Source organism: Echeneis naucrates, chromosome 17 (assembly GCF_900963305.1).
Source record: "Echeneis naucrates chromosome 17, fEcheNa1.1, whole genome shotgun sequence".
Lineage (NCBI taxonomy): Eukaryota > Metazoa > Chordata > Actinopteri > Carangiformes > Echeneidae > Echeneis > Echeneis naucrates.
Window position 1 is genome coordinate 3,291,351 of NC_042527.1, and position 26,022 is coordinate 3,317,372.

General features: G+C 38.7%; 1 protein-coding gene across 1 annotated transcript in view; it reads right to left on the reverse strand.

The window, feature by feature from the left end:
* The window catches only part of brinp2 (bone morphogenetic protein/retinoic acid inducible neural-specific 2), a 200,932-nt gene that overhangs the window by 64,745 nt on the left and 110,165 nt on the right, over nucleotides 1–26,022 (reverse strand). Inside the window, exons 3-4 of the mRNA XM_029524578.1 lie at nucleotides 7,276–7,466; nucleotides 4,145–4,326 (exon numbers count right to left, since the gene is read on the reverse strand). Of these exons, the coding sequence (XP_029380438.1) occupies nucleotides 4,145–4,326; nucleotides 7,276–7,466 (373 nt within the window). The remainder of the gene's footprint in view (nucleotides 1–4,144; nucleotides 4,327–7,275; nucleotides 7,467–26,022) is intronic.

Genomic DNA, 26,022 nt, shown 5'->3' on the forward strand with positions numbered 1-26,022 from the left:
CAGTTTCCTTTCTCACTTCCAAACTGTGGATTTCACAGATATGTTTCAGATGGGGCTTTTTTTGGTCCCACAGAACTGTAGCTCTGAACTGGCTTGTGTGATGGAGGTTTCTCCACCTCGCTGCTGGAGATAAAGATAACACATTTCGCTCCCACCTCCCACTCAGTGCTGCGGAGACACGGAGCCCAGAGGCGTACATGGACACAGGTCAAGTATATCCCACTCAGCGTCGCTTCCTCCTGGGGGATGAGCTGATCTAGCAGAACATGGCACAGCAGGTGGCTTGCATACCAGAGAACTTCATTTCGCAGAAACATACGAAGGCTGCATGACTCCAAGTTGGAGCAGTCTGCGTAGCATTTGTTGCGTGTTCGTGCTGGTAAATGTGTGTGCATATAGGTGGCCATGTAAAATGTCTGGGGGTTGGCAGCCACTAATGAAAGGAACCATTTACATACTTGTCAGTCTTGGAGGAGAAAAGCAGCACTTTTTTTATTATCTTTGACAGGTGAATCAATTTATATGTGCAATGTTTTGTCTTATATATATATAAAAAAGAAATTATTCAGTTCATGCTGATGAGAATTAATAAAACAGTAAATGCACATATGTTGCATATTTCTTCTACATGCACATAATAAATGGATGGTATGAGTAGTAATGAGTGGTAATGAGTTGAGCACATTCTGGAAAATATGTTTTGACATCACATAATTTATATCCAAATATATGCAGTAACAGTAGTTATTGTACAATCTAACTATATGAATGCGTCATTAGGAGAAACGACTGTAGGTCTCTGGGTTTATCAATGAATTTATAATGAAAAATTCCAAGGTGTAAAACTTTTGTGTGTGAGGATTAAATATATCAAAAATGCATTTTCAGCACACGTTTGTAACCTTGGTGGATGGCATAACATTGCGTAAACTGCTGTGGCAGTTCTAGGCGGGGGGCCAACAGGGGCCACTGCCCCTGTAACTCTGAGTATACAGTAATTATTAAAATTGTGATATTGCACCGATGCAAAAGGCGGAATAAATGTGTGTGGCTCAACTTTCTAGTCGGATCCTTTAGTGTGTTGCACTCCTGAAAACGGCGGTCAGTTTTCTCGATATCCAGTGAAAAATAAATAAATAAATAAATAAATAACTAAATCAAGTAAGATTTAAAATATTTGCCTTTTTTGCCCCAGGTTGAATGTGCCCCTCTGACAAAACCCCTGGCCCCAGCCAGGCCCCCTCAGTAAAACTGACCTAGAACCACCACTGGTAACCTGATACAGATAGAGAAGTTGTTTTGGTTTGAACATCTGATCACAATGTTGCGACACCGTATTTTGAATGTCCTGCAGGCATGTCCAGATGGTTAGGGGCCCTAGGGTAGATCCACATCCAACATGCTGGAGGGGATTGTAATGTATATTTGATGGAGCTTGGAAATGCTGTGAGAACGTTCAAGAAAAGGCTGAGGCTGCCAGTATATAAGAATTCAAACCAAGACAAGCAGAAAGTGGATGAGCAGGTGAACATAGAGCATAGCTCTAACAGTATTTAACAGCCCCCTATAACATGGGTGTTTTTACAAAATTTGTGATAAAAACTCAAATGACAGAAAGAGCATATCCCCCAGGATTATATAACTATTGTTTGATGACAACATAGCAACTATCTTGATACAACAGTGAATTCTTTCAACTGCAACTTAGTCATTAGGCTTGAAAAGCAACTATTTTTTCATATGTAAAATTGCATTAGACTGACACATGATAATCCAGTTCTTATATTTACTAGAAATTATTCTGGTTAAGTGGAAGAAACTTGGAACTTAGAACTTGGTTCTAACTCCAGCAACTCTGAGACGTACTCATATACGTCAACAGACAACCTCTCGCTGGAAGCGATGACCACATCTGCTTTTCTGTCGTTTCATTACCACAAATGTTTTCAGGGAAAAGACACTTCTTGAATGTGATGTAAACTATCAAACTGTGGATTACTGCAAAATATCTTCCCTCAGGAAGATGTTTTAACCTTCTTTTAGGTTTGACACCAAGCGTTCATTGCTGCATGGAAAAGCATTTCAAGAGGCTGACTCTGATGAAAGCCAAAAGCAACAATGCATGCGTATCAAATCTGAATTATTTTTTGTTGACATTTATTGCAACAGCTCAGCTATTCTCAGTGCACCATGGATGTAGTTTGCCAGAAAACTCATCAACAACAAAACTCAATAATACCTTCCATTTTTTAAATAATAATAATACTACTACTAATAATAATAATAATGATAATAATAATAAAAATTATTATTATTATTACATAAGATGCTTTGTGTTGAATTTGCCAGATGAAGTGAAGGTCACAGTCATATCATTGGATAGATTTAATAGCTAAAAATGAGTAACTTGGAGAAGGAGTAATTTGGAGAAAAAGATTCTAACGACTCTTGTTCATCTTTTTTTTCCAGTGCCCAGGCCTCTCCCCACAGACACAAGTGTATCAGACTGAGCAGAATTTCACTTCATAATTAATTCAGGCTTAGCAGATAATGCATTCTGACGGCACAGCAGCATTCAGACACAGCAAACTTCAGTAAGCTGGGAACATTCTGGTTTGTTATTTTTACTCACTTATTAAAGTGTTGGTTTGCTGTGATAAAACTTGTCAATAAACATAAAAGCTGCATTACTCCAAGTATGGGGAATGTTTGTTTTGCAATTTTTTCCCCCAACTGCATGTTTGTTGACATGCTGTTTTCACATACCCTTTAGCTAAAAGTTGTGAATTTTTTATTACTTTTTCCCCCCACATCAGTAGAATTCTTTTTGATGTTATAATAGTATTTTTTTTTTTTCTTGGTAAATTGCACCCAGTCAATAAGGTGCTTCTCATGGCCAACTTATTCATGGCTTCATGGGAAAACACATTTTGGAGAGAGCAAATGCCTTGGTGTCCACTTTAAAGTGACCTGGAAATGGAAATGGTCTAAAAACTGGTGTCAACTCTGCATGCTGGGAGCTCGCCGCACGCCAGATTTTCAGCAACAGCAAGCACCTGGAATAGGCCACCTTTTTCCTTATTCAAGGCGTACATACAGTCTGCACTTAGCAATTACTCATTTCAATCAAATTTTCTATTTAAACTTGAAAGCACGGTCCACCCACCCACACACCTGCTGTCATCACTTGAAAGGCAGATCTGTTCTGATGGAGGAAACAAAAAAATATTGCTTGGTTATGCTTTGCTTCCTGTCATCAGGATGACAAAACAAAACAAAACAAAACAAAAAAAAAAAAACATTTTACAAGGTAAAACAGGGCTAGGACAAAAGTAGATTGGATGAAAAGTTGAGCGGATTTTCAACAGAACTATTTTGTTTGTTATTAGGGTTAGAGCTGGCAAAAGCCTGGTGTTAGATTTCGGTTGAATGACGATTTACGATTTACCACATCAAGGCCACTTGAGCATTACAGGTAAATAAAGTGAAGCAGCCTGCTCAAGTGACTAGAAAAGGTGTTGCGTTTAAAGGCAGAGCTACATTGCACTGTAATCAAATAAGTTTTCTTGTTTTCTCTAGATGTTGTGATAGATCCATATGACCTACAGAAAAACACTTAAATCGCCTGTAACCTAACCCAGTTGACTAACAGCACGGTATGGTCAAATAAATGCTTCCCGCTGGGACTTTGAAGAATCATGACATTTGCTCTGCTTAATTCCTCTCAGCTTTACAGCGCACACTATACTTTATATTCAGGCTGCCATTGAAGAAAAAAATCTCATGCCCTCACACACTCTTTTGTCTCTCCCACAGCTTTTGAGCAATGACACAGTTTGAAAATAATCTTTAAAAAGGATCGTTTGTGTGCATACCTTCAGAATAAGTAGAGCTATTTGTTCTTGGTGCAGCGCCCAGGAATGTATCCCAAAGGGACATTTTTATAGGAGCATTAATGTTTGCTTGTCTATCTTGATGGGTGGTTGTTTGTGGATCTGAAGAAGTGCATGAGTCTACATATCACAAATAGTACATCTGCATGCTGTTTCTTGAAATAGATGTTTTTCCAGGGATGCTGAAAGCAGGGGATATGGATGTGTACTGTAACCAGTCTCAGTGACTTGCTGTTGTATGTATATAGTACCTTGATTGCAGAGGTGGCGATCTGGAGGTGGTGAAGTCGCCTCAGGGTGCTTTCTCGATCGGTGAAGTATGAAGCTGCCAACTGGTGGAGCAGCTCCAGGGACACCACTGAGCTGTTGCTGTTGCCCTCCGACTTCTTGTTCAGCTTCTGCTTGTCCAGGAAAATGGTTAATGATTCCTCCCCTATGGATCAACAATCAAATAAGTGAAGTTAAAATTTCTTTCTATTTAATAGCACAGTGTAACAAATGCTTATATTTAAATCAAACTGATAAACTGATGACATGTTAGTGCAATAAGCTGGCATTTTCCAGACTGACTTTGGATGCATTACTGTGTACATAAAAAATTAACTCAAGTACCTCAAATTTTGTATAAAAATTTGAAACAAACCAATGATTTGAAATAGCAATGATTAAAACATTGTGTTAAAAGTAACTATTTGCCTAAATTGCTGGAAACATTTCAAATTTTCTATAAAGTCAGCCTTGGCACTGCTCCGTCTAATTATTGGCCAGGCTCCAAACTTCCTCTCCTTGTATTAGCCACCATGCATGGGCAGTTTAGTTTCATAGCAGTATTTGAAAGCTATCTGATGGACCAATCTTGTACTTTAGCCAGCATTAGCAACTATAGCAAGCAAAAAACAATCCAAATCACAATTTCAAAATCAGACAGTGATTTAAATACCAATGACTGTAATCTTATGGTTTCAAATTGTCGCTGTTCAGTGGCAGACCCTTGTTTGCTGAAATTGCTGGAGACATTCCAAACCTTCTAAAATAGTCTGGCTCTGTGTAACTACTAGAAATGATCTAGGCTTTCCTCCTTGTAGTAGCCAACATGTACTCCTCAGTTTTGTTTCACAGTAACATTCAAAAAAAGTGAAGAAAGCAACATTGAAAAGGTCTAATTTTTAAACTGACTCAAGGGCAAGATACTGTGCTTTAGCCCACAATAGCAATTAATGTCATTTAGCCACAGTGTTAGTTATTGACATTTTTAAAATACCTAACAATGCTTTCATTGTGTGGTATTTGTCACCAGCAGAAAAAAAACGTCAACATTCAAAAATATGGAATTATTCAGCATAGAAATTGGTAAAATATTAAGTTCTAGGTATGTAGTGCTTATCAAGGCCACCGGTGTTGTTGCCTAAATAGTTGGAGAAATGTTTGACGTCGTTTGGCTGAGAAACTCACATGTGAAAGTCTGATTTTTAAGAAATGCTGAGCCCTGGTTCAGCAGATGTGAGTATCATATCCACTAATATTTTTGAAATGTCAATGCCGTTAGCTAACCAGGAACTGACCACACACAGCAGCCGCTGAGCACGGAGGTCCTCTGACCTTCTCTCCTGCCCCAAGCTGTGTTTGTGTTGCAATGGGAGTGCAAAAGATAGTAATTTGATAGTATTCAAGACACACTTACAAAAATTGGCAAACTGCAAAACTGAAAAACATAGAAACAACAACAACAACAAAAAAAAAAAAAAAAAAGGTGAAAACAGACATAGAAGACACAGCAGGGAATCACAAAGAGGCAACAGATTAGGGCCACGCAGGAAGACAGGAATGAAACAGGCACACATGGTGAGGATTTCAAAATTAAACAAGATTAAAACAATCTCCAAACTAAAAGAATCTAAAAGTGTCATTAACAAAGAAGAGGCAGGTTTTGTTTATACCTGGGATAATCTTCATGTAATCTGTTTTATCTCTCAACTAAGAACTCCTGAAAGTACTGAAAAACTGAATGTGAAGCAGGCAGCGTTGGATAATAACCAAACAACAGTACATTTGCCATATGTGGGTAATAATAGCAATAGTACGTATAATCATTTTCATTATTTTAGCACTTTCACTTTTTCTCTTTCAGGTTCTGTATATTTTTTTGGGTCACCACAGAAAGTCAGCTCTATGACTTGCATGATTGATTTGGCCTCAGTTTTTATACTGGATGCCCTTCCTGCCACAAGCCTCCCCATTTATCCAGGCTTAGTACCGACACAAGCCTAATACTTGTTTGCCTTGTGGCTGGGGTTTGAACCCTCTGCATGCAAGGCATACACTGTACAACTGAGCTATGCCCCTGAGCCATCACTTTCATTCACTTAAAAGACAAATATTAACATAATACATATATATATTACAAATGATCATGTTGTGTGCTTTGCGTAGTTTTGAAATACCAATGGCAAAAGTCCAACTCAATGACGTGGGTTTTGACAATAATCCCTCAGCCAACAACATTAATTGAATTATTGATTCACACACACACACACACACGAACAAACAAAAAAAATGTTGGAAGAAGTAGAGCAATTGAGAAACAAAACAGAAATGTGGGATGTGTACAATTGCTTAGCCACAGTCTAAGCAGTATGCAGGCGGGCTCAGTCCATTTAGTTGAAGCTGTTCATTACATATAGCGACTAACTATAAGTCCGTCAGTGTGTTCATCTGCGCTTTGTCTCCCATGCTGATGTTCCACTGCATATACCAAGCAATAAGTGGCCCCAAAGCTAGGTGTCTGTGGATGCTAACCTAACATAAAATATCAGAGTCGGAAGGAGACTGAGGGAGTCAAAAACAGGATTTGTCTTGTTTCCAATAGCTGATCGCGCAACCTGATAGATAGCAGTTAACAGCTGACTCTTTTAATGTATTTATAGTCACCCTCTATTTTCTGCATTATAAAACACAGATCGTGGTAAATACGTCATATATCTGCGGCTATGTGATGGCCAAGATCAGCAGTGTTTTAAAAATCATGGGGATGTTGGTCTGTAACAGAGGTCTTGTTTTATGGGGTCCACGTGATCGATGCTGCTGACAATTCCGTTTTGTGAGTTTCTCTCCTTTGAGATCCAGGATAAAAAGAAATCCAATAAATAAGGACATATCCTCAGAAAATAGTCCATTCTGATCCCCCTGTTCCACCCTGCAAGATATGTACAATGTTCATCAGAGGGAACAATGCTGCAGAAGTTAGGTGTGCTATTATTGCAAAAATGATTAATCCTAGTAATTCTGCAGCACTCACCCCTCTTCAGTGACTCTTTATTTCTCCTGCATCCCGACACCTCCCGACCTGAGAATGAAGGCGATGTAACCTGCAGTCTTTTCTTACCTCCCAAGGTAGCAGACACAAGAAAGTGGGTCCCATATTTCTTGATGACGTTTTCGTTAATTTGCTGCAGGGTTGGTCGTCGCCCCAGTAACCGGAGGTTGCGCAGGAACTCTGGCGCAAGGGGCAATGGAGCTTTGAGGAAATCTCTCTTCTCTGTGGCTAGGCTGTTCACCTTCCAGTGGCTGAACTCCCTGAAATGGTGAACACAGTAAAAGGTGAATGGATGCTTGATTCAACATTGTTTTTGGAGGGACACACAAACTCACATAAAAGAGGTTTAGAAAAAGGAGGCACCTCGAGTGATTACTTCCTAGGAGCAGTTTTTATCGAACTTGATGAAGTTCTTCCGCTATTACTGGCAAGAGATTACATTACTTCCACAGAGCAGAGCATATAGTGATTCTGTAGCAGAATGTGTTCAGTTGGGCAAGGGCTATCTGGTGATCGGCTAACTTTTGTGGAAGACAAAATTTAAAAAAGACAAGAGATAGCATTAGGGAAATTTGATGCAACTTCCCTTGATGCAATTTTCTCTTGATTGGTTAGTAAACTGCTGTAAATTTGTTTGCCTTGGCATTGTAGCATTACCAAAACTTGCAAACACCTCCTTTAAAACTGCTGATACTATACTGCACTGCTGCCAAAATCTATGTGACTGACTAATCACTGAGAAAAAACGGTGTAACAGCGGATCAGCAATTGGCAGTTTTGGTCTGACGCAAATAGAAAAGTCTTTTTTTCAATTGACAAATAAATCTTACACCCTCTGGCATCAGATCCAGTTCTGTTCAGACCATGAGCTTAAATTCCAGAAGACTAAATGAGAAAAGATCCAATAACCAAGATCGACACTTGTTGGCTGCATTTCCTCCAAGCTTTTATGATGACTGACAGCTATCCAAAGCACGAGGCAAGTGACTGTAATTGGAGTCAGTGTCATTTTTTGTCTTCCTTTCTTGGCATTGGTTGCTTGCAATGTACTCTTTTAGTTTATTATAGAGGACCAACTTCAATGTGGATATTTAACTGGCCCTTCACTCCCCTTTAACCTTCTGGTATTACCAAAAAGTCTCAACACTCCAAGTCCTGCTTCCATTTTATGCTGTTCTTATTGCTTGTTCCTATCTGCTTCGATGCTTCTGAAAAGTGTATGAAGTGATTATTATTATTTGATGTTAAACTTGTCTTTGGGACTTCATCTAGGCACTCAAAATAAGAGCTCTTTGTATTTTTTTGGATTGCTTTTGGCTGCGGGAGGTATAATTTGCATCAATATATAGGATCCTTAACTTGGCTCGAGCCATGTTGTGAAATTATAGAAATGCTACGCGCAACTCAATTTGGGGAATGGCTTTTAAAAGATGTGTTGAAAAGGTAAGGTATGCACTAGCAAACCCACAGAGAATAAATCACATGACTTTACAGCTCCTATATGAAAAAGAATTTAAATCTTCCAGCGTTTTTGATTACCTGAAACTTTACTGCTTTGATTGTAATATCACAGCTCTTTGATTGTTTCCAGCAGCGGAAAGCTGCTCTTTTCAGCAAAACGCACATTGAGCGCTACCTGTCCAGCACTTAACACATACACACAGAAGCCGTTATCAGGTAAAGAGCCACACATTTCTCTTAGCAATTGGTGGCAGCCAAAATAAAAGACTTCAAACTCAAAGTAGAATGAATAGCAGACTTGAATTTGACAGGTGGCCAAGAAAAACAATGCCCAAAATGTTAACATTGCTCTGTGAATACAATGAATGTTAATGTAGATATGTCTGCCAAGAAAACCTGACCTGATTTTATTAGATGATGATATATAAGCACCTAAACAGCATAATGACAGACTAAAAAAAAACAAAAAACAAAAAAAAACTTCATGAATATTACACAAGTGGTGGGCAAAAGCAATGTTTAGATGATCCTTTTGCTGCCCCTGGTGATTATATGTGTGAGACATTAGGGCTGAGTGACCCATGAAGTCCAGTTCATCCCGTTCTTAAACTGTCTACATGGCTGCCAGGTAGTAAAGCAAAGCCATTATTTCTGCTCAGCTGGCCAATCGAATGGAAAGACAGAGGAGAAAACTAGTCCTGGAAAATGAATCCATACCAAGAGCCTGATAATCATTTCATCAAGTCGTTCCTGTGGAACCCAAAGGTATTTGAAGATTATGCAAACACAAGCACAAATTTACAACGACACAACATCTGCATAAATCTGCTGCAATATAAGAGGCGCTGAATATTAGCACATTATGTATGCATTTTCTCCAAACAAAACACTAGCAGTGTTTTCCCACGAGGAAACTCTCTGTAGCGCACTCGTTCTATACACAAAGGGAGGCACATTTATTGTATCAGTCTCACTTTTCTACTGATTGGTCTTACAGTGCCTGTTTGTGGTCAAGAGTTTAATATTACAGACAACACAATACTCTAATTATACTGCTGACAGCTTTGTGATTGTACTGGAATATGTAGATTAGGGCAATTCCCTTAATAATACAAAATTAATATGCATGGGGTCATTCAGATGGTACCACAGAAAAGACAGCAAGAGGCTATAATTAGTATTTAGTTGCTGTGATGCACATTAGTCCTTAGAAGAGAGCTCAGATTTGTAACCATTTTGCACAAACCATGACAAAGCTTCTCTAAGAAGGAATGGCCTAGGGAGCATATGGTCAAACTAGTGTTTCATTAGGTGGTTCATTCTCATGTAATGCACCAATTAATGTTTCGAGCCTGGCCACAGTCACAGTGCAATTTATACAAGACATCATTAACTTAGGTCACGTTGTGCTTTCATGAAAACACAGTGGCTGGGTGAAGTAGAGTGTGTGAGGGGACAAGAAATATCTGGGCAAAAAAGGCACCATTAAACCATAAACAGACCTAAAAAAGAAACGAAGAAAAGAAGATTTATTATTAAGGTATAAGTATATAATGTACTTGTTGTTGTTTCTAAAAAAAAATGTTCAAGTAAATAGTGTGATGCTATTGTATTAGTTCTGAACGGCTTTTTCTTACACAACAACACGCAGGCTTGAGTGAGCAGCAGTTAGCAGTTGGGGTTATTTGCACTACTTTTCATACTACTACTGTACTGGCAAACTACTGTTTGTATTTGTGTAAAAATGAACTTGCATTATTGTAGTAGAAGTTGGGTTGTTACATTTATATGAAATTAAATTTTTGCGTTATGTCAATAATCCCATATGTTTTTTTTGTTAGATTTTTTGAAATAAAAATACCAAAGGGACAACCGTAGTGAAGTGTGTGACCCCCAACTCCTTTATGGGGATTACTGTCGGAAGAGCACAGGACAGGAGCCAACATCTTTTAACCAAAATAAGTGAGGCCACCCTATTTCTATCTGAGCCTTAAAGCTCCCAACTTCTGAGTGAAGGTGTTTGTGAGGGATTCAAATCAAAGTGAAAAATGTGAGTACCTGCTCTGTTCCCCACTAGTTTTATCTTGTTCCAGAAATCTCCACGTTTGCGACCTCTGACCCAGATTATAGCTTTATAGGCCTGCCTAGTGAGTGATATTTCAAAAACACGACTACCAAACCCCTAATCCCCCGTCTGTTCCAAAGAAGTCCTGCGCTGAATAAGTGACCTCTATAAAGGTATGGAAAGAGAAAATATACAAGGACAGAAGGAACGTCATTATCAGGAAAACTGATCAGACCTGGCACTAACGTATTGCTGTTTTTGAACCCTTCAGCAGACAGGTCTGTTGTCAATGTGGGTGACAGATAGCATGCCGGGGAGGGTGGAGCAAATCAAGGAGGCAGGCCCTCAATGTGTGTCCTGCATCTTGGGGATCAGTCATTTTGATGGCCTTTTTTTTTTGTGCGTGTTTTATTTCATGATGTAGGGCCTATGGGTGGCAAATGCCAGGTGTGTATATGTGTTTGAATGACCGACCCGATGTTAAGGATCAAGGCTTTTTTTTTCACAGATCTCCCTCACAGAGCTGTGTATTCAGTTTCTTGTGTGAACAGCTCTTTGTCATTCCATGGTATCTCTGTGAAGAGCCTTAAGGTCTAGGTCCTGACTTGGCCACTCTCAGAGGTGGACTTGCTTTGTTTTAAGTCATCCCGTAGCAGATTTTCCTTTGATGTTTACCGTCATGGTCCTCATGGATCACTCAACTTCACCTTGACATTTTATGTCTTGAAATCAAAGAGGAAAAACTTCCAGCAGGGACAAGGAAACACTTCAACTATTTCCACTGAAGCACGAACAAGCTAATACTGGTAATATCAGAGTGGTGCACTGCTGACATTTTCCATCACCCTCAAGAAGTGAATAAGTTACATCAAGCAGTCTTAAGTTGCTGTCTGCCATATCTTGCAAATACAATGCGTATTGATGTGAGATCCAGGAAAAAAGCATATATCAAAAAAGTTCAACTGGAGTTTAAACATAAAAAAAAAAAAGATGTAAACAGTAAAGTTCACTGCAGCAATGATGATGTGCTTTCAATCTGCATTTCATAGATGTATATATGCCTATGGTTGTGGTGTTTCATCAGTGTGAGGAAGTATAAAAGTCAAAGTACTGGTTTGGTCATTCTGACTAATATGTAATGTAATTTCTGCTACAGTACGAGTTTTCAGTCTCCTCACTCACTAGACTTCTTCCTCTCTAGTTCGTCACGTCTTTTACATATGCTTTCACGTTGTGTCGTCATCTGTGGAGGTTTGAAAAAAAAGAGTAACAAGCCTGTTTTTACAACGTAAGGAGTAGAAGGTATACATTTTTGTGTACAAATGTAGGGAGTAAAAGTCATCAGAAAAATAAATATTAAGTACAGATACCTGAAAAATCTACTTAAGTACAGTAACAAAGTATTTGTACTTTGTACATTGTATTTGTATTTGTACTTTGTGTATATATATATATATATATATATAACTCAAACAATTTCAGAATCCTCTCTAATACATCAAGAATGAAGTCCAAAGCTCCAAAACAAACCATTTTCACCACCTTTCTGTTAGTAAGAATTTCAAGTGATTATAAAAGCATCAGTATTTATCATCATACTGACTCAACATCTCAACCTACACTAGCTGCCCTCGTTCTCTCCCTGAATTCTCGAGGAATGGGTGGTGGACAATCATATAATGGCAGGTTCATGGCACTGTGTCAGTACTGTGTAGGTTATGATGCAAGAATTAGCAGAATTTCATTTCGAAAATAAAAAGGCTAAAAATGGACAAGTCTCGAGGCGATGTTAAGAAGGTTTAACAACCAAGTGAAAAAGATATGACAATGGCAATAAAAACTGCCTAGAACAAATATAGCTTTTCTAATTCCAGCGGTAGTCGCGTGACAAATATCCTAAACCAAAGGTCAATTTCATTTGAAGGCGGCAAACTATACCAATTAGTCTGCAGCTATCACATGCATCAGCGGGCATTAGTTTTAGCTTAAAATTTAGTCCAGTGACTCACAGGATTGTGGCCAGCAGTTGCACACTAATTAACTAGGCCTGATTTAGACTGATGTGTCTTTTGAACTGCTTTACAGTGACTGAGCACAGGGAAGCAGGGCTGACGGCAACAGGGCCAGAACGCAGAGAGGAGCAGTGCATCATTGACTGTTTTTTTTTTGCCCACACTTCACTCTCTAAGACTTAACAGTGAGACCGTTCCCTGACTGTTTGGCTAATGATGATAGATGGTGTTAATTAAAATAATTTAGCACAACGCTGATTGCACCTGCAGCTTTTGCAACTTGGTTTCGCTGAAGCAGAAAGTTTATTTTCTGCTCTTTTTTTTTTTCCGAAGAGGCAAAAACCTCTTCCTATGCAGAAATTTCCCCTGACTATTCTTCCTGACAGCAGGTTATAAAATAACACCTGGATGTTATTACCTGTCAGACAGACAGAGATTTAAAGTGGCCGCGGATTACTTGGTGAAAATAATGGAGATATGCATGTTTTACCCTTTAATATTACTGGAATATGAGGGTGACACTAGGTTATATTCAGCCACATGAATCGTGCGCAAAAACATTATAGATCCTTGTTTAGTTCTGTCTTAATTTACTGTTTCCCAAAAAGTCATACTTGAGAGAGATGTGTGTCACAAGTGGCGTGTGAGGTGAGCTCTAGAAGGCTCTAGGGAAAGCTCGGTCCTTTGAACCATGCCCAGTCTCTCTGACTTTCCATCTGGCGCCAGCAGCAGTTGAAAATTTTGATTTATCCGGCATTTTATTTCTGAGCTGATTCATGGAAAATTGCCCTTGAGCAGTGCTTTTTTGTTAATTGTTAACCTCCATTATTGGAAAATATTTGCATGCTAACATGCAAACACCAGTATGGTAAATATGTTTGTGAAACTGCGGCAACTCGCTCACTTTCAGCACATTTGTGTTGACAGCTGTGGTTTTCAGTACTTTGGGATGGATTGCTTTGAAATTCATGTCCTGCAAGATTCATCGATCCCTTAACTTTCCACTGAGTGCTGCGATGGCTGAAAATTTCAGTCCGTCCAATATTTTTCTTGAGTTAATCATACTCCATTAACCGTGGCTGTGCTTTGTGTTTAATCTCTTGCTGATTTGCAACTGTTGCAAACATACCAAACCCAAGTGACGAACATTTACATGCTGTAGGACAGCACAGATGGCATGGCTGTTTACTCACTGTTTACATTTCATTCAAATTTTCATTTCTCAAAATGCCTTGCCTTTGTACAAAATAACTATTTTTACTAGTGTGTAGATATGCGTGATGTGAAATCATTTTTATTTTCAGCCTTGTACCAAACCTTGATGTCTGATAGCTATATTGGGATGTTCCCAGCTTGGTGGGTGTCTGTGCAGAAACACCTCAGACAACATTTCCCAACATTCTCCATAAGTTTTTCACTTCCCTGCATTTATTAATAGTATTTCAGCGCTATCGTGCCCATACCTCTTACATGATTGAGAGAGACACTGTTTAAAGTTTCAATTTTTATTTCTCACCCAATAATCATGAAAAACAAAAGCATTAATTAGAATGTGACATCAGCTTCAGACAGTGGGATGCTACAACAATGATATTAAAACATGTGATATCATCTGAGTTGTCCCAACAATGTTAACAGTAATGCCAGTGCTCAACAGCTTAACTTCGCCATATTGCAAAGACAAAGTTGACATTGGGGTAAATTTAAAATCCCGTTCATCAATAACGAGTATCAACGAGTCAGTATTTGAGATTGGTATTAATCATGGCTATGGCCCACAGAGATCTGCTGTTATTCATATTATTAATGTTGAATTGAAAAAATGACCAACCATTTGTGAGGAAGGGCCCTTGTCGTTAAGTTTCCAGGCAGATAGAGTAAAAATAAGAAAAAAACCATCAGAGAATCAGAGAGAGGATGAGCGAAAGACTCAAAAGGGACAAAAAAAACATCAACTTGATTTTCAGCACTTCCGAATTGTGTGCCGTTCATAGTTCACCCCAGTTCAGACCTGAAGCTTTATAATGAGCAGTGTCACCTGATTTGGCCATGGTCTCACCGAAATCTCTTTTTAACGGGAAGTGACCCACACACACTTTCTGGTGATTTCTGGAGTTGGTGGTTGGCAGAGCCTCTCAGCCATGTAGCTTCTCTGCAAAAGACGTATTTTGCTGCCCGCAACCAATGATCCGTGGAAATGATCCTTGATCCATGAGAATGGGAATTGATATTTTATATCAATTTCATTGAACAACTTCTTCTCTTTTTTTTTTTTTTTTTTAAACCATATTCAGATTTTTGCAAGTCATGGCGCCTTATGTAATCAGAACCCATGGCACCAGTTCCAATCGAGAATCTGCACAGAGCATATGCAATTGAGTTTTTGTTTGTTTTTTCAGAAGAAAAAATGACATTATTACTTGTATATATATATATTTACTTATTTACCTTAGTGATGTTATCTTTTGGCTCATGTCATATAACTCCTGTATACATTCATTTATAATGTATACAAAGGGTTATGTATTATTTCACTCAAAAGTTAGTGAGTTTGCCAACCATTCTACTCCATGTTTTTGAACATGGAGCTGTTTCAGGAAGCAACATGGTACAAGAAACACAAAATGTTCTGCGTATTTAAAAAAAGGATGGACTTTTATGCTGCAGCGGATGATCTGCTTTACTGGTTGATTAGGGACTCTCATTATAAAAATCCATTCACTTTGCATCCAGTCATACTATCAGTTGTTAACAGAAATAATCAATTCCAGCCACTTCCAAAAAGGAAATATTTGCAAGCCTGCATGTGCATGTGGCTATTCATGGCTGAAATAATATAAGGAGCCACAGGGTCTTCAATCCAGTGTCACCCAGCTGGGACATGAAAACTGTGAAAGTGCAGCACCTGAAGAACAGAAGAATGAGGAGTTCAGCCTGGGCTCTATGTGGTCTTACTTAACTTATTATTGAATTTCCTTTTCTTAAAGGTATTTATTTTCAGCATTTTATTCTTTACTATGCTGACAGTGAGAAAGAGAGATGAGGAGGTTTGGGAAAGAGGAAATGTTATGCATTAAAAGGCTGCAGCGTAGGATCCGAACTCAGGTGGCCTGCAGCCAGGACCAGGAGTTCTAAAAGGTGCACTATCGGGTTGCTTTGTGTGTTTAACACCAACTACGGACATTATAGGGACCAGGGACTGTATGGCAGACTTCCTCACTCAACACACTGTACATCACGATGCAAATGACTTGTAAATTACTTTAAGTGAAAAAATTAGAATTGACATGCCCGTTACTTTTAAAGGGTTCTCTCAAATCAGCCAGTCGGAAGCTAATCTGTTCTTGAGAGTGGCCCATGAACCTTTAAGTTGCTACCTAACATTTATTGGAACGTCTTATCAAGCACTCAAGGAAAAGTCATTATTTTCAAATGGTATAAACAAATGGAGCTTTTCTATGGAACAGGGGCTGTTTTACTTCTAATAGACTAAATACTAAATCCTATAGCTCCTAGTGCGTGGATCCGAGTTCATTAAAACTCACTTCTGCCATATGGGAACCCACTAGTAATAGGCCCTCTACCCGTTGTGGCGAGTGGAAGCCTGTGCATGATTTTTTAATGATATCTGAGTGCCTCCCGCTAGAGTCATTATACATCTCCTGAAAGGAATTAAACTGGAAGTTCACAGCAAGAGACCAGAAGCAACGATCTCATTATGACAGTTAGTTAGAGCTGTGACATGAAAGGAAAGTAAAAGATTATTTATAGTTAAAATTTGATTTTCCTTCAATAGATTTATGCCTGGTTGGGTGATCACAGTGAAGTTTGTCCGGTAAGTTTTGAGCCTGTAGCTGTTCAGCTGTAGATTTGGCATCACGAAGGGGAAGTCAAATCAATTTAATGAGCAATGTTAAATTGTGTGTCGCCTGAATCCTCGCGAGGCATCACCTGCCTACTTATGAGGCTGGCATATCTGGGTTGGGTTTCTCTGTCAGTTATTTTTATTTATAAATCGTCAAGTTCCTGCTGAATCTTGCTGGCTTAAAAGGCAAACAAATATATACAGTAAAATCAACGACACAACTGTGATTTGACATGATTGCAGTAAATTTGAGGAGCCACTTTGTACGCAGGTGTTTGATTCCAACAACAAACAACAACAAATAAAAAAGACTCTAGATCCACATTTTCATAATTCAATCACTATCCAAAACACAACACCACCACTCACATGTTTTTGGAACTTTTCCACTTTTCAAATCCTTCCTTTAAATTAACATAATACAATGTTTATGTGTTTCAGATATTAAAACAGTTTTCAGTTGTCTTGTTGAACTAAATTCAAATTGAAACGTTTGGCTTGTGCAGCATCTGAACACACTGGTGACATCCTGTCAACAATGAAATATTTGGAAAGTTTTTCCCAACACTATCTCAGGAGTTCTCATGTAGGCCCTCCACATAGTCTGATTTGCTTTCACCTTCTGTCCAGCTCAACCAGCTCCACGGGCCTGATGACTGTGCTGCTCTTTCATTATTTAAAGCCTAATATCTGGATCTTTTCTTCCAGTGCTTTGGTTCATTGTATTGCACAAAGATGAACGCCTGACCGTCCAGCCTTTGCACCTCTGACAGGGGCTTTGTGTATCTCCGATAAAAGTGGAGGATCTTCGGCTAAAATTCTATATATTCCAAAACCAAAGAATGTCAGCTCAAAAACCCATTAATTTTGGGATGGCAGTAGAATTAATGCTACTGTAAAAGGTAAAATGACAGCAAGAGACTCATTCCTGTAACATTGTGTTATAGATAGTGCTGGGTTGAATGATGCAGGGGGTAGGGTAAGGACTTATGATACGTTTCTGTTAGATATATGTTTGTTTGCCTAAAAAGAAAAGGTGTCAATCTCACATTTGTTAATTCTAAAAACACAGATGTATTTTTTTCAGATTTCATTTCATTTTATTTTTACTGTACCCTTGTTAACTTTAATGCTTCTTCACTGTACTTGAACAACTTAAATGTCTGCAATCAAGGTAAAAAAAAAAAAACAAAAAAACATTATACTGTTGTTTTATTAGAAAGAAAAACTAACATTTCCCACAAAATAAATACTGTGAGCTGACAATATTTCACACTTTAAAATTAAGAATTAAGAATTAAGAAACAACCAAAAGGACCAAGCAAGAATCTAAAGAGGTGCTGAAATAACATCACCTGAAAAAGCAGTTAATTTTTGCCTACGACTGGAATCACAAATGCTAACACAGTGCGCCTATTAGAAGTGTTAATTACACTGTTACAGGTAAAAAGTCTATTTAAAAAGAAATCCAGTAATGTTTCTTTAAAAGTGAGCTCCATCTTAACCAGCCAAGAAGGAAATTCTTCCCTTTGCTGTCATATCGCGTGACCCACACCTGTGGCTGGCAGATTGATCCTTCATCACCATCATTAAAAGAGAAAGAGAGGTATAAGATCAACGGATAAGTGATTATAGGTCTATATAGGTATAGGAAATGATCTGCTTTCTCCTGTCTGTTTGAAAATCCTTTTTTTTTCTGAAAAGCATGGGACTTATGTCTTTCTATTGAAGACTTTACAACTCAACGTTAGATAACTCTGCATCATCCGACTTCTTCCTTTGCTTCCTTGTCACTGCCGCCATAATGAGCCGTTTTGCCCATAATAGTGATAATGATAATACATTTTATTCATGGAAAGCGTTTAACAATGCTCAAAGATGCTTTAATAGTTCTGGTATTCTGGTATTGCTAATTTTCCTAACACAAACAATGCTTCTGCCACCTTGAAGAAATATAATAAATATATCCTATAATTTGAAAGTCATGCACTAACCTCTTTACGTGATCACAATTAGAAATGTTGCATATAATATAAATATTAAGTACCTATACATTTTTCCATATCTGCTCCTTGTAGTATGCAAAACACATGTAAGTTTTAGAATATTCACAAGCAAGTCCAGTCATGTGCAAATGGGATCTCATGGTACAACCTCGTGTATAATTCTACGAATGACGGATAGATAACAAAAGCAAGGCACCATGTCCACAGCATGTCCAGAATATTTACAGGAATACGATGATCCGCTGGAAATATATACCTCCAGAGAAACACATCTCTTTAAGAATGAAGTAAAATGCTTTTTTCCTCAAAACGCTTTGAACCGAAAGAGAGTAGCAGTGTGACAAACCTTAAACGTTCACATCTTTCCCTGTACTCATTTGCTAATTTATGTTGAACCATCACAGCCTCCACAGCATCAAGCCCATTTCTGTGTTTCTTTCAGAGCAGCTCTCTGCACACATTTTGCACAAACAAAAAACAACAAAAACTGAAAACAAGTCAACCCCCTGGATGCGTGACGTGCTCTGAATTTGTTCGCCAAGGTACCTGCCTACCTCTATTTGCATCTTGCTGGAGAAATGAAGAAGCTGAACGCCTCACTTTCCCTGTTAAATTTCTCGAAGCTATTTCGAGAAACGTGGTGTCGGCAACGCTCCCTTCACCTTTGCACGTGTGTGTGTGTGTGAGAGTGTGTGACAGAGGGTTGATGCGTCCCATTTCCCATAAAAAAAAAAAAAATAGCTTATTAATATTTGCATTCACTCCTAGTTTCTCAAAGAGAAACAAGGTCTACCACTTCAGCATGACTTCCCCCTTTCTGCATTAAAATGAATTAATTTCAAATGGGATGGCATCAATTTGATTGTTTCCCAGGCTGAATAATTGTTCTGAAAGAAACTGAGATTAAATTTCTCAGGTGACATAGAAGGTACCCTGTGGTGAGATATGCCTTTTTGTCTCTGTGTGGTTCTTTGACTTTCCAGTGATACGTTTTGGAGCTGCATTATTCTTAACTGAGATAGTTTCCAAACTTCGCTTCGATCTCATGGTAAAATGAATGCACTTCAGCTGCGTCGTATAGATTTCGACCTCAAGTACATGCACATCTTTAATGAAAAGAGTAAGGGGGAAGACATGGGCAATTAGCGCCTCTTTCCTTCTCCCATGTGGGTCTTTTGTGTTGCTATAGCTTCTACAATGAACTGGTTCTCAGATTTATCTGAGAACAGGCTCTCGGCTCTTCTCTCTGTTAGCTCATCATCACTGCTTTTGTATCTCTCATTGCTCTCGAGATAGTGAAAAATAAATGCTGCTTTATTTTTTTAAATGCCATTGTATTTGTTCCTACTCTATAGTGCGTGCATTGGTTTAAGTGTCCAGAAAATGTAGTATGTATTAACACCTCACTGAAACAAAAAAAAAAAAAAGAAGAAGACGAAAGTCTCAGCTGGGTGTTACTGTTAATGGTAAAGGTAAGTGAGAGAATCGTTTATTTGATATATGTGGATGTGATTTGTTTTTTCTGTCCACATCGCCACCGAACTCTACAGCCCTGATTTTAAAAGCTGCATGTTGCAAGTGAGATTCCCATATTTTCTTTGTTAAGTCAGGTCTTGATTGTACGTAACTACTGTCAATGCATCAAAGTGCTTATTCCACAGAGAAATCGCACAGCCGATCTAATCACACACAGAAAATGAATTCACCAACTAGAGCGGTCTGGCCAGGAGTCAGCAACACACAAATAGCTAATATCACAAAGTTTCTCTTGTGTTACTGCTCTCAGCCGTGCCCATTCGGAACCAGCATCTGTCTTGTTTTTGAGTGTTTACCTGAAATCTGAGTGTACTATTTCAGCATAAGGAGAGGGGCTGAGATCCTCCCCTGACTAGCTCACTTATATGCTGTTATAGGAGCTCCACAGAGAAGCACGAAGAGATGAGACCATATTGACTTTTATGAGTTTGGGTGATACCTTTATATTGACTTGATGTCAGCATCCATGCAAATGCACTGAGTTGCTGGATTTTTCTGTACATCTATACAGATACATTTTTTTCCTAGGCTCATAAATTAAATGTTAAAATCAGAAAGATTGAAATTTTGCCTTATCTGAACAGAGCACTGAAGTGTAGCCAATTTGTTTTACAGCCCTGAAAGTAAACCCCACAGGAGGGGCCTCTCATTTTCCCCAGAAACACTGATGAAAGAAAGTGGAAAGGAGGTTGGTCCAGACACGTACTTTCTGCTCTCTGTGGGTGGCCTAGATCAAAGATAGTCTGAAGTGCATTCATTCATTCATTCATTCATTCAACTTTTACCATGAATCAGAAGCCAATCTCAGCTCAGATTGGGTGAGGGCGGGGTACACCCTGGACAGGTCGCCAGTCCATCACAGAGACAGACAGAGACCAACAGCCATTCACACTCACACTCAGACCTACGGACAATTTAGAGTCACAGATTAACCTAAACATGATGTCTTTGGACGGTGGGAGAAACCCATGCAGACAGGGAGAACATGCAAACTACACACAGAAAGGACCCAGGCCCAGGTATTGAACCTATGACCGTCTCTGAATGAGGAAACAGGACTAACTATTATTCAGAGAAGTTGTTCATGCAAGGAGAAGAGGTCTGGATTGGGATAAAATGTATTTAAAATGCTCCCCGGAAAAAAGTAGACAATTTGCATGCACCTTTGACTGCAGATGGTGAGTTTAATTTCTGTACTGTCAAGCTGTCCAGTCTTCAGCATTTGACCATGACCTGAAAATAACACCTGTAGAGCATCAGCCAAACCGCTCTGCACAACTAATGTAGTGAAAATAGATTTAAAGTCATTCAGGAAGTTAAAATTTAACAATATTCACTGAGTCATGCTGTCTGAGTCACACTGCGCCAATATTAATTTGATTATGTGTCAAGAAAGCTTTTTTTTTTTTTCTCCATGACTCATTGTACCACTGTAGAGATAGGTTGTAACTAGGGCAGTGCTGTAGCAGCCACTTCCTCTGAAAACCTCTGTTGAAGACAGGACAGGAGTTCCACTGAGAGCCAGGGCATATAAGGTGAAGAGGAAATGTGAGAGGAACGTCTCCTGCCTGCAGGTACGGGAAGTAGTCAGGTAGTCCGTGATCTAGGCTGATGTGGAGGCGTCTTCTGGTGCCTCTCTCTCAGTGAGGTCTCAGCTACATCCAGGGATCACTGAAACAGGTGGGTGATGTTCCCTCCTACTGCAACTTATGGCTTACTGTATATTACTGAAATTACTGAAATGAATGTAAATAAAATGTTAGTCTAATGTTATGGAAAGGCTGTCCATTTATTTATTTACTTATTTAAAAGGTTATTTTTATTTATTTTATTATTATTTTATTTTTTTTTTTATAATAGGCTATGTATTTCTCATTGAATAAAACTGCTTTAAATTGACTGTGTATTCCTCTTCAGTATTGACATTATTGTCAGACAAGCAACTATGTTTCCATGACAACAACCGTTACAGTAGGTAGCAAACTTAGCAGCAGTGTTTTGACAAAATTAACAAATAGACTGAATTAGATGAATTCACATGTTTAAGGTTAACTTTCACGCCATGCAGGGCTTATGTCAGGAGAGGTGGGAGTATTTTTTTCACAGTGGGGCTATTTTTATTGGATAATATGTATTTCTGATTAAATAAAAACTACATGAAATAGATTGTGTATTCCTCTTTCATATTTCCATTATTGGTAACTGTTTTATAAAAATAACACATCACTTCAGGCGATGGTATACACTCATTATACCATGCTGAGGGGGTTGCCGTCCCTCCACTTCAGAATCTTAAGTAGACTCTGGCTATGCAAAACGAAGCCAGTGCTGAAGAGCCACTACCATGCTACCATGCAGTTGACTTCATTTATTTATTTTTATTTAATTTGTATTTAGCTGGGTCAGTCACATTTGGATCAAAGGGAGACCTGGCCACAAATGGCAGCAATACTCAATTACGGGGACAAGAATCAAACTCACACAGAGGATTTTGAAAAATGCAATGGGTGAGCAGTGTAATGTCCTCCTTCCCATCTTGATTCCCACTTGATATATGACAAACTGTGCAAAGTTCAGCAGGCGAAGAGTGTTTGTTTCTTCCTTGAAGATTAAAAGAGAGGAGCGCTAGACTGGAAGTTTTCCAAGAATGGCTTTATTGATGGACTGTGCCACATACAGTGACCTGACTGACAATCAGGATGGGTCCAAAGCAGCCCATATTCCACAGCTCGCTCCTCCTGAGCTCCACCTTCACTTCCAAATCGTTTCACCAAACCAAGATGGCAGATCACAAATCAATGGCCTCGAAGCAGTTCACGAACCTGTGTGTGCCATCATGGTAGGGTCAGTTAGACTGGACAAAGTTTATTGAGCCATGCAACTATTCACACTCTCCATCACACCTGTGGACAATTTGGAGTCAGCAATAAACCCAACATGCAGGCTTTTGGATTGAAGGACTTGCAGAGAAGATCAGCACAGGGAGAGAGTGACAAAAGTAACAATTACAGTCATTGCACTAATACGGTCGTCTCTCAGCAGATTTGTTCATCTCCAAATACTATAAAATGTTATAAAAATGTTTCATCTGTCATTCCTCTGTAATTGTGGCAGTGTATATTTAGTTTGCTATGCTTTCATTCATCCGATTCTTGCTTGTCCAATTTAAAAATACACTACCAGAAAGTTAAATTGCTTTTTAAATTGACTTTATCAGAAAGTATAATTCTTTAGCCTGCAGACAAAAACGAAACAGTGAGATGTCCGCTTTGCTCATTTTATAATGCGTCCAATTTCAACAAAAAGACACTGAATAGAAATAGAAACACACAAGTGGATCATTTCCACACAACTTATTGCTGCCACCCTACTCTTGCTGAATACAAACTAAATCTCAAAGATCTAATTCAAAGTGGCTTCTGCTAAGTGAAAAGGGAGAGAACAGAAGCATCACGTAATACATCTGCAAGGTTCCGTCTCTTACTGTAAGCAAATTAACCCAGAGAAAACCTGCAGAATCGAGATGACTGTGTTTGTGGTTATTTCTCCAGTCACAATAAAATAATTGATCCAGAACGTGTTGATGCACAGATCCAGTGACACTTATTATTGCACTGAGCTGTCAAGTGTGTCCCAGTGTGATGCCATCTCGCTGGCATCTTTGGATGTTACTTGCAAAGAATTTGCACACATGTGGGAACAAGGAACAATTACCAAACCAATTTGCCGAAGTGAAGTGAAGCTCGTATGCTGCCCCTGTGCTGCCAAGGAACAGGCAATACGACAGTTACTAGAAACTTATGCAGGCAGCGCTGCCAAATACAATGCTCTTCTATTAGGAGGAGGCAACTACTTTTATAGTAATTCCAGTTTGATGCGAGTATATTTTGCATCAACCAGTCATGTTAAATGCCAGATCAGTGGATAATGAAGAAAAATGAAAACACATGATGTGAATGCATTCTCAGAAGTAGTCAGATGGAGCTGAGGTAGCCAAAATGAAACATAAGCTCCCCCAGAGGCAACACAATTTCCTGCTGGTGTTGATGTGTTCTGTCATTTTGAAAGCCACAACGAATGATAAAAAATAAAGGATAATTATCTTCCTTCCTTCCTCTCTTTTTACTAACCATGGCTCCTGGCCTGCCTTGATACGTCGGGCATTCTTATGTTGAAGTACAGTGCGTCGATTTGCTCTCAGATCATCAGTTTGCAAACTGCAAGTCACCAGTGTGCACTTATGCACGATCCATTAGGTTCCTCAGCTGTGTTTCTCTCATCTCGTCAATATCCTCTCTGGGCAATTTTCCCGTGCGTTGACAAATGAATGATGGAATAAATTTGTTATGAAACCACCAATGGGACCAGATTACTCACAATGTAACAACCCTTTATTGCTCCTTGGGATAAGCTATTTGTTGCCACACACCACAATTAAGTCTTTTTCTCTTACTGAAATGACCTGACCAGTGTTGGGCAAGTTACTTTAAAAAAACAATAAGTGACAGTTACTTGTTACTTCTCCCAAATAGTATAAAAAAAGTAAGAAATGAACTGGTTACTGTGGAACTGTTTCATTCCTTTCAAATACATTTTTAAATGCTCAAATGTGTCGGAATGTAACGGAACTTAAAATACATGTTCAATAATAAGATGTTTAAGTAAGTGTGAATTACTTGACGCTGATGGGAAGAGGAACTTTTGTTCGGGGCGTTGTGTATTTCACGATTCCATTCGTTCTTTTAATTTCTTAGAGGGAAAAGTAATGGTTATACTTCCATTTAGAGAAGGATACTTTTGGGTTATTTGGGCTCGTCATTCCCGTTTCTTGTTGACTGACAGTTCTGTTGCTGCTCTCTTACAAAACCCAAACACACTTTGGTCCAGTAGAACAAACTTTAATTTCACCTGCAGAAGTGGTTGACAAAGTGCTGACAACAAATGATGTCTCCACATGGAAGCTGTGCGGTCACTCAATATTCAGTTTGGTCTCCTTCACCTATTGAGTTACATATTGGATGAATGCTCCACTATACTTAGCAGCTACTTGCTAAATGTGTCTGTCTGCCTCTCAGCGCAGAGCAGGTGGTGTTGAAGCCAGCTGCCTGCTGTGGCAGAAAATGAGGTTTATTCCACTTGAGGCTACTGGAACTAAAAAAATAACAAACAAACAAACAAACAAAAAAAAAAAAAGAAGCAAAACACGAGTTGAAAGACAATAAAAAGCACTTTTGTGTTGAGTGGAATTCCATTGATGGGTGATAATTTAGGGTTAGAACTCACTGACTCATTATTGATCTAAATATATTCATAGTGTGGTTTGCATTAATCTAAAATGGTAGTTTGCATCACTAAAGACGGAAGTATGGTATTAGGGTAAATATGTGTTACACATTTAAATAAATACACACATTTCCAACATGTGTAGTTAAGTGAAGTTTCTTCAAAAGCTATTTCAGAAGAAGAGTTGAGGAGGAGTGAGGGGTGGATATGACCTGTTTGATACTTTTCTCTGAGGTAGCTATGTTATGTACAGTCTGTCAATCACACAGTAGCCACACACCTTAATCCGTCCTCTGCTTTATAGTCTATTGTCCTATAAGCAGGAAAAAAAAAAAAAAATATATATATATATATGTTCTGTATATTCTGAAGAATCTTATTTGTTTTTAAGCTTGACTCTGTTGCCTCCCTTCTCTCTGTTGTCCAACCTTTTGTCCATGCTAACATGTTTTTTAATATAATTTCTAAATATCTATCAACAAAAAGATGCAAATAAATAAATAAATTCATGAATAAAATAAGAGGCTTCAATGGGTTGGTGGCATTTTACACTGAAAGAGTAGCTAGTTTTAAAAATAATAGTTGCAA